This window comes from Cryptotermes secundus, unplaced genomic scaffold (genome assembly GCF_002891405.2).
Source record: "Cryptotermes secundus unplaced genomic scaffold, Csec_1.0 scaffold1164, whole genome shotgun sequence".
NCBI lineage: Eukaryota > Metazoa > Arthropoda > Insecta > Blattodea > Kalotermitidae > Cryptotermes > Cryptotermes secundus.
In genome coordinates this window covers 3,761-13,961 of record NW_019731586.1, presented here as the reverse complement: position 1 = coordinate 13,961, position 10,201 = coordinate 3,761, and the positions used below count along the sequence as shown (strand labels likewise).

The 10,201-nt window shown below is 39.1% G+C and overlaps 1 protein-coding gene across 2 annotated transcripts in view; it reads left to right on the top strand.

Moving 5' to 3' along the window:
- LOC111867244 (probable cytochrome P450 6a14) overlaps positions 1-3,479 on the top strand; it is a 22,379-nt gene extending 18,900 nt beyond the window's left edge. For both annotated transcript variants that reach the window (XM_023856916.2, XM_023856915.2), the window contains exons 4-5: positions 1,665-1,916; positions 2,863-3,479. In XM_023856916.2, the coding sequence (XP_023712684.1) occupies positions 1,665-1,916; positions 2,863-3,047 (437 nt within the window). In that variant the 3' untranslated portion in view covers positions 3,048-3,479. The remainder of the gene's footprint in view (positions 1-1,664; positions 1,917-2,862) is intronic.
- Positions 3,480-10,201: the final 6,722 nt, after the last annotated feature.

Genomic DNA, 10,201 nt, shown 5'->3' with positions numbered 1-10,201 from the left:
AAAGAGGCTATAACAATGCGAACAAGAAATTACATGAAGAAAGTCGTCTTCTGGGTTTAGGCGCCGTGTATTCTTCGTTTTGGCCGACGTTTCGGAGGATCGTATCGCCTCCACCTTCAGAGCAGTTGAATGGCTTGGAATGCAGAGAGCAGCAGCTACTGCTCTGAAGATGGAGGCGATACGATCCTCCGAAACGTCGGCCAAAACGAAGAATTCACGGCGCCTAAACACAGAAGACGACTTTCTTCATAGTCATCGCCGTGAAAACCTCAAAACTTACAAAGAAATTACGTTTGGCAGAAGAAAAATATTTGGACATGCCTCTCGAAAGAAGTTTATCATATAAAGCACAGTAAATGTATGGAAAATAAAGTAATATAATACTTTCTAACGCTCTACTCCGTCTTTAAACGTACGATGTAGAACACTTAACAGGAAACTAATACTCGTTTATAAGTCCCATTCTATTGTGTGGACATTCCGCACGGGGTTACACAGCCACAAGTTATACAAAGAAGCTGCAAGTCACTCAGAACAATATAATCTGAATTATCTATGTTAATGAAGTATACTCCTATTTTTCAAAAGTGACCAATCCTCGTAATTTAGGGAGTTGACATGTGGACCGAGAGGAAACAGTCAGGGCCCCGAGTTTTGAGAAGTCCTTCTGCTAAGTTAGTTGTTTTCCCACTCAAGAACCATCAGGACGTCAAATTTGCACACACCCCTCCCCAAAATTTGTGGACTTACTACTCATAAAGTGTTCTAAAGTATAAGCTGTGTGTCATAAAGTGTGACTGAAAACGTAAATTAAAGTTAAGTGGAATTTATAATATAGGGGGTTATATTTGAAAGCCAGTAAACAGTTCAGTAATCGCAAGGCAATCAGTGTATTACTCAATTTAATAAGCAAGTGTAACCAAGTAATTCCAAGGCAATCTACATTAACCCAGTAGGAATAAAGTGTCTTGGTGTACAATGTGTGTGTGTATGTGTGTGCGTGCGTGTGCGTGCGTGTGCGTGTGTGTGTGTGTTATAACAGGAGTTCCCAATCCCCTTCCTGAGCGGGACCCTGCCAAACGACCTTGAGAACAGAACCTAAGCTCGGCTGACAGAACTAGCCAGCAGAACCAACGAACGCTACGCCCCACCCCCAATCAATCCTTCACACCTTTCATAAATTTGTAAACTGATAGTATCAGTTTACTGGCGCCAAACTAAACCCATTGCACTAAAGATCAGAGGTGTGTAAGTATGATAAGTGGAGCAGCGTAAAGCCAGCTGTAGCCGCCACCACCAATAGCAGCCCAGCAGCCAGCGGCCGGTGACGACATTGAATGAAGTGGAAAGCCAAAGTGGAGGGGTTATACAGAACTGGCGACCAGCAGTGAGCCGAGAAGAGGGCAATGGGTATATTATCTGCAATCCAGCAGTCCTGTCTATAAAATAATTCTGATGTATTCACTGCTTTATAAACACAATGTTCTGTATGTTCGTAATTTGAAGCATGAGATAAAATAAGAAATACTTATACATGCTCCAGAGCAATATATTTATCGAAGATTAACAATTCTTCCTGAGAACGGAGATACTTCTTCTTCAATATTATAAGGAATTAGTTACTATAAGAAGGTCCTTTCAATTTTTTTCTTGGTTCTTTTCAGAAACTCTTCGGAAATATCCACCGGTTCAAAACTTAAACCGTGAATGTACCAAAGCCTACAAAATACCTGACACGGACATTGTTCTGGAGAAGGGAATCTTGACGGTTATACCCGTCTTTGCCCTTCATCACGACCCTAAGTATTATCCTGACCCTGAGAGATTCGACCCGGAGAGATTCAGTGAAGAGGAAAAGGCAAAGAGGCAGCACTACGTGTATCTGCCCTTCGGAGAGGGTCCCAGGATATGCATAGGTACGTTCAGTCTATCGAAATATTATGTTACCATTCGTATAAGAAAAGCCAGTAAATTGGAGGTTACTGGTGCCAGCACAGTTAGATCAATAACGTGACAGTTGCATAGCATGCACTTTGTATTGATTTGGTGTTTTCATTGAATTGTGTTCTGCTTTCCTGAGCAAGAGGCACAGTACACTCGAGAAATTAATATAATCGTGAGCTTCGTAATTTAAGCTCTTAATTAAATATTGTCAGGATAATTAATACTGGAATAATGAGATGAGCAAGATTACAGTATTAAAGGTAAATGTAGGGAAATTTACTCAGAAAGCTGAAATATAGTAAGAGACCTGTACAAATCTGCGTGCATAATTCGGATGATTCTTAAATAAATAATGCACAATGATGACGACTAGAAAGAGATCCCAGTGACAGGCGACTGTGAAAACGCCAACGAAACTTTCAACTTCCGTAATTTCATTAGCAAATTAATTACTCCTGGCCTCTCGGGGAGGATACTGTTGCGTCGATTAAGTTTCTCGGTTATGTATTACCTTCTAATATAAGCAATGCTCTTGCTTATTAGTTAATTAAGTTTACCCGCCATGGCAAAATGCCTACTTTTGTTACAGAAATTTACATATAGTTAAAGTTTATGAATATTATATATTTAACAAATTATAACCTTCAGTCTTAGCGCCACAACCCAATTAAAATTATGGCTCCATGTAATGTTAGAACCTACTCAGTCATACGTCAAAGTTCCCTTCTTCGGGGATCAGTTCTTCGGGGATCAGTTCTTCGGGAATCGTATCTCTTGATGGAAAGTACAAAGTGCAGAAAGACGTGAGAATTTCGTTGATGCTCCCGTCTGGACTCCTGATTGTAATCATAGCTGAAGAGCTTATTCAAACTACGGAGCGGCACTCATTTCTTACGGAACTCTAATTTTCTTTTCCAGGAATGCGGTTCGGTCTGATGCAAACCAAAGTGGGACTTGTCTCTCTTCTGTCCAAGTACCAGTTCATTTTGAGTAAGAAAACTCCGGTTCCATTGGTCATGGATACGAAGACAATAATTTTATCACCTGTTGGTGGAATGTGGCTGCAGATTAAGAACCGCGCTGATTATAACACTGTTATTTAATTTGGGACACTAATGTTACAAAAGAAATTATTTTAAACTTAACTAAAATTCTGAGACAATTGGCTTATCACAACACAAATACATTTTGTGCTGAATTTGTTCATTGTCTGGAGTGCGTTTAAGATCCATATTCACACATTTGTAGACGGTAACGGGGCCAGTTTCCGAAATTATGTTTATTTTAATTAATAATGTCCAGCATTTTTTCTACATTTCTTTCACGTTCACTCTTTCCATAAATAAGGTCTTAAATAACCTGTCAGTTATATCCAAGGGAGACAGAGCGGCAAGGATATGTGTATATCATAATGGTACGAACGTATAACGCATTATCATTTTTTCTTCATAAGGAAAATAAAGAAGCCGGTCACGGTAACCCAGCGGTCTAAGACATGTACTGTCTTCGCTCGCTTGTAAACTGGGATCCTGAGTTCGAATCCCACTCAGGGCATGGATGTTCAGTTTGTGTGTTTGCGTATTTTCGTGTTTGTGTACAGGTAGAGGCCTTGCGACGAGGTGATCACCCGCCCAAGGAACCCTACCGAATGTGTAAGATCTAGAAAAACCGAAGTGAACGGAGAAGTTCATGGAGGTAGGCCTAGGCCCACTGGGGCTGTAGTGCCAAGGAAAAAAGAAGATAAATAAAGTAAAGTTATTTATTATTTTAGCCGCAACTACATGGAAACGAACGGTGGAATGACAGTAACACACACATTCGTTAATATCTCTATTATGTGCAGGTCAGTGGTCACTTCTGTATTTGCCTTCGGTAAAAAATGGCTAGAACACTGGAGAGAGCCAAAACCCATCTGTACATCTTGGATAAGAGAAATATTCAGCCTGCACTTAAGTGCTTTACCGGCTTAAGTACACTTAGGAGAGATTCGGAAATGAAAGCCTCAATTACTAGACCTGAGCTTCACATGACACACAGACAAATGATTCATCACCTCAATAATGTTAAGGTAACCGTCACATCATGTGACAAGCACAATATCAAGTGAGGAGGAAATTCCACTCCCAATTAGTAGCTAAAAGCTTTAAGTACCTTATTAATTCCAGATTTTATATGCTGTTTTGTTATGTATTCTGTAGCTGAGTCTCCTATATACTCATGAATTAGTCAGTCAGTCAATTTGCTTATAACTCCAGTTGTTGCACACAGTTACTGCCAGATTGTGTTCTCCCTGTTACTTCCATTTAGTTTCTTGGTTTATGTAATTTCTTTCTGTTATAGGCAGCAATGGATGAACACTTCCGTATGCTTCTAATAAAGTTGTATCTAAAAGTACGTGGATATAATTATAGTTACCACATTAATTCAGCGTAATTACATTTAGTACCCTGATCCTAAAGCATTTATATGTAGCTGATTCCTACAAGTTCCTCAAGTATCCAGTATGCATCGTATCTTCGGCCTTATGGTTCGTATCTCAGCTTGTTGTTTTGTATTCAACTTGATTTTGCTCTGTCTGTGTGTTTCTGACCAATTCCTTCCATACTCAGAAGTCTGCATTATAAAATCTAGACTGTCTTCAATTTTTATTCGTGTTTGTATATACGAGAATTCAGCATTCCTATCCAGAAAGGTCAACACATAGCAGTTAGTGCAAATACAATATCTTAAATATCGTACTCGCACTCGTTAACCTGGCTCAGACTCCATGACTTTCTCGTATATTGTCATTTAGGGGTTTCCGTGACAAATAACAGGGTTTTGATTTTGAGGAACGAATCTCTAGAACTTTATACAACTGGTTTCAACAGTTCAGAAATCACTATTTGACACAATATCATCTTCCTACTGGACATTCCGGGGGAACTACTCTAACTTCCAACTGAACTGTCAAGTCAAAGTCAAAGTCAAAGTCACATGCCAACTGACGGTCAGTCAGCCAGTGAGTTTTGGTGTCCAGCCCTATCTGGTTTTCATGACCAGATATTTATTAGTGTCTGACAGTTGCGGTCTTGTTTTTGTGGGCGCCCTCTCTGACGAGATGACGGGTCTGTCTTTTGTCAGAGTCATTGTCAGTAGTAATAAGCCATTTGCCATAATGTAAAAGATATTTACATTTTAGACGTTAAGCACGAGAAAAAGTGTATTAAATATACAGAGTCTCTGTCAGTCCAGGATCAGTACGGCAGATTATGCCCTATTTCTAGTAGCTTCTGCTACAACGGCAATCTAGTCACTTGAACGGTCATATGCTTGACCGCCTCCAAGTTTAAGCCCCTTTTACTTTCAATGTCGGGCTTCGCCTTGTCCAATATTGCGAACACTCATTAACATGGTTTTGTATGACGTCCGCTTGTTGCCCGCATAATTTTTTACATATTTTTATACGTACGGAATTTTGAAAGCCATGCGTAAATCGCGAACTGTTGTGTGCCTTGGAAAATTTCCAATGGTGCAGAGAGCCTTGTTTTTTAGGCGGTGCAATTTCATTAGATGGGTGTCTGCCGCATAAGTCATTACAGATCTAATGGGAGCTTTGTGGAGGGACAGTTTAATGGTAGCGTTTAATCGCTCATTTTTGAATAGGGAATATAATCTTATAAAAGTTCTGAAGGCTTTGATTTCGATCTCTGAAAATTCCATTACCATGATACGACAACTGAAGAATGAGAATCATAGTGCGTGTGTATCGGTGAACTGCAACGTATGTACTACATCACAAATAACGATTTATCACCTGCGATCCCGAATTGTCAATGTATAAGGCGCAATAAATCCATTCCCCCAATCCAAATCCCCGTCTTATAAGTCACCCCCACACATGACGTTATATTTTTAAATCATCGTTTGTTTAATATTGTATCATAACGCCCGAAAGCCAGAATATCGAAGTCAGATGAGGCGTTAATTGCTGGTGAAAGGCTCGGCATACACGTTCCGGCGGAGACAAAACAACATGACAACGTCATTGCTGGGACAGCAGATTCTTGGTATAAACACGTTACTGGGTGACGCAAAAACATTCCCGTGGAATGTGAAAAGAAGACTTTATGTGGGCTGCACTGATAGTGAGACTCTTATAAATCCATTGCCAGGAAACGACTAGTGAAGATTCAGAACCCTAGCGAATGTGTAACTGTAAACTGTAAAGTTCTTAGATCATCAATATCACTATATTACTTGCGGTTACGAGTTGGGGGTATAAGGGCAATAAAATCGATCATTCAATCCAAAAACCGTATTAAAGTCTCACCCCTGTAATGGGACACTATCATTGACAGCATCTCATATTTACCGATGATTAATAAGGAATTGCCGATCACAGTGGCCGCGCGGTCTGAGGAATGAAGTGTCTTCGCCAGCACCAACACTGGGATTGTGGCTACGAATCCCACTCAAAGCATGGAAATCTTTGTTTGTTTTTTTTTTTGTTTTTCTTTAGGTAGAGTCCTTGCGACGGGCTGATCCCCCGTCCAAGGAGTCCTGCATACTGAAATTAAATGAAGCGATTGACGAATGCCGTGTGCTCCAAGAGGGAGCAACAGGAATCGAGGAAGAGATTATTTAAAGGGCAACTTGGTTCAAGCAGTTACCATTTCGACTAGTATTGGTCTAATGCCGAGTAGGACACCCGTTGTATTCAGGATTTTCGTAGAGTTTCTCAGTCGCTCCAAGGAAATGGTTTAATAACATCTCAAAGAAGTCGCAAACTCTTTCCTTCGTATGCTTTCCGATTCAGTATTCACTGATAACAAACCCGTTTCGACGTGGAGTATCTGAGATGCTGAAAGCGCCAATTAATAAACCGCAAATACAGAGAAATCGGTAATCAGAAAATTATGATTAGGAAAGGTTGTGGAAGAAATACAAATTTAGGTATCATTCCGTTTTACCTGTAAGGAGAGAGATGGAAGACTGCAATCAGGATATCCAGTGTCCGGACCGAGATGTTAACCCAGCACCTCCCAGATACGAAGCAACAATTCTACCAAATTGACCGCGACATTCCGTCCTCACATTATCCTCTCCAATACGCATTGTTCTCCCAGCAGGCTTTTCCATTCAGATTAGAAGACAAATACTTTGAAGGCATTTCTTACTTCCATCACTCGAATACTCCGCAGTACGCACTGATATGCTGTTATTTCAAACAGTTTCTTTTGCGAATGGTAACGTAGGCTTCTCCAATGCTTGAGCAGGGGGAGGCAACTGGAATAGGGGAAAGGGAAACACGGTAACTACTGCCTCTACGAATGACTTCAAAAACTTCACGCAGGTCTCGACCAATCAGAGAGCCTAAACAAACCAATTTGAATACCCATAATTACTTGCGGTTATCGTGGTGCATTATATGGAAATTGGTAAGTATGAATGTTGATTTCATGTGGTTGCGAAACGAAAGTAGACATTTGCGAACGAAATTACAGCTCCATATTAAACATATTATTTGTGTATATTAATGTTATGCTTACTACCACAAATGGAATTAGAAACATACAGAATTCTTTCAAGCCTAAAATTTTTGAGGTTATCATCAACTGTCATCTAAATGATATTTTTTTNATATTTTTTTGATATGTTATGCAATTTTCGGTTTATCCCAGAGATTGTCTGTTGAATGTGAAGGAGTTCTAAGAGTACCGTGACGGTGTTATAATTTTTGTATTGATTCTTGCAGCATAAAAATGAGGACAGAAACTTGTGTTGCTACTGCATGCTTGTCATCCAGCAAGGAAGGCATAAGATTCTTCAGTTTTCCAAGGGATCCAGCACGGTATGTCTGTTTGAATTCATGGTGTAATCACTATGTGTTGCTTAATCCAATGTCTTGGAAAATACATATAGAACAAACTATACCTAAATTAAGTGCAGCTTGCTATGCAATGAGATCGAGTAAGCCCTTTATGCCACAGGAAACACTGAAGATGGTTTACCATGCCTACTTTCATTCTATTATGAACTATGGATGAATATTCTGGGGGAACTCTTGACATAGTGTAAAATTTTTTAAGATACAAAAGAATATAATTAGCATCATTACAGGACATAGAAATAGAGGTTCATGTAGAGATTTATTTAAGAAATTAAAAATTCTACCTCTTCAATCACAATATATACTATCGCTTCTCTTATTTGTTCTGTACAAAAAAAAATAAATTTGAATTAAATTCCAAATTCCAATATCCATAACAGGAATACTAGACAAAAATATAACTTCCATCTACCTTCATCAAACTTATCACTATATCAAAAAGGAGTCTACTTTTCTGGCATAAAAGTGTACAATAGTCTCCCACAAAGTATCAAAAACTTGAGTAATGATACTAAACATTTTAAATCAGAGCTAAAGAAATATCTGCATGCTCATTCCTTCTACTCTGTAGACGAATACCTCAATGTAAATAGAGAATAATGTAGAGTTAAGCTATATTAGTTTAAGATAAAATTACTTGTACCAGTAGGTATTATTTTGACTTGTTCCATATCCAGAGGTATTAACCTACTTAGGGTCTATGGAATGCAAATAAATTCAATTCAGTTCAAGTAATATGATTTATAAGAGAATAAGGTGGTGAAGACTGCTATGAGGAATAATTTAATGAAATATACAAAATCTTTATAATGGCAGTCCCTTTCAAGTAAAGTGTGTTTTTTTCAAATCTGAAGAAGTCCATCATGTAAGGAAGCCCACTAATTTCCTTTTTAATCTTCTTTCAGTGGGGTGCTGTGGTGAATACCTGGCAACAGCTGTTTGGTGATCACCTTGTGAACACATTTGAAGCTATTCGTTTGTAGTCTGGTTTGAACAATAATCCAACTGTGGGACAGTTTGTAGATGCCCTGAAGACTAACATCATCAGTGCACTTGCTATCAGAGGTCTGTGTGGAACTAGTTGTGAGGATGATGGTGCTACTGTTGTGTGTAACCTATAGTCATTGTTCAGGGCACCTGATGCTTCTTCACCAAATCCGTCCACAAGTCGTGGCAAGGAAACCCCTGATGAATTTCCTGAGTTTCCATGTTACTCAACAAGTACAGAAGGACATGGTTGCTGCAGTACATGCTGGTGACATGGAAGTGTTCTCAGTAGCCTATGTCAGTGGTTCCATTGCCAGACAGGTGCTTCATGGTGTCAGCTGTGATGCACACAAGACATGCGTGACATCTGAAGTGCTGCTATCAGCCAATATCTTCATATATTTCTGAGACGTTGGTGTGGAGACTGTTGGTATGCTGTAACTCTAATATAATCTGTGATGGTAGGCAATTCAATTCATGTTGCAGCATATCACAGCTGCCATTAAGAGCACCATTGACTTGGAGTGGTTCAGGTGTACTGGTTGTTCACTTCACTACCAAGGAATAGTAGATGGTATTGTGAGATGTCTCACAAGAATTTACATTCCTTGATGGTGTAAGCGAACAAACAGGTTGATGACTGAATCAGCCAGGCAAAGGGCCACAAAGAGGAAGAAGATTTAGATACTGACACATCAGTAAGTCACTAGGAAAGTAATGCTTCTTCATCTTTGCCTTGTAATATCCTGCCCATACCAGCCCTGGAAATTGGCAGAGAGCAGTTGTTGAATTACTGGAATAATATATTCCAATTGCTCACAAGAGCATCTATAGATGTTTCATAAGTTGGAGAAAGTAACCCTGATGACAAGCAACTGCAACTGCCATGCCTTCACATGCTCTTGTCTCAAACCTCTGGTATTGAGTAATTTGTTGATAACATTATCACCTAGAGTCGGATTACGTACAAGAAACCTATTCTGATCTTGAGCTCCCTCTCCTTGCTTTGGAGACCTGTTTGCTTCTTCCCAGAGTATTAGAACATCATTGTCAGAAGATGATCAGAGTTCATTCTGCCCTATATCTGAAAATAATTATATTTCAGTCAAGAATTGTGTGGGAAATTCTTTTCTGACTCAAATGGTTCGTGTTTATATGTGGGTAAGAGTGAAGTGGCATTACTTTATAATTGACTTGCAATCTTCAGGTTGCCTGATTCAGCATGAAACTGAGGAGCAGAATCAATGTCAGGATTCAGTGTATATTTTGTAACTAAATTTATTAACTATATCCTAGGTAGGAAGTTTTACTTATTAGTGTCTACATATTTTATTCATCTAATTTGTTATTATGAGTTATTATTCAGTCATTTCATTATTTTTGCCATTTGATTGTGTT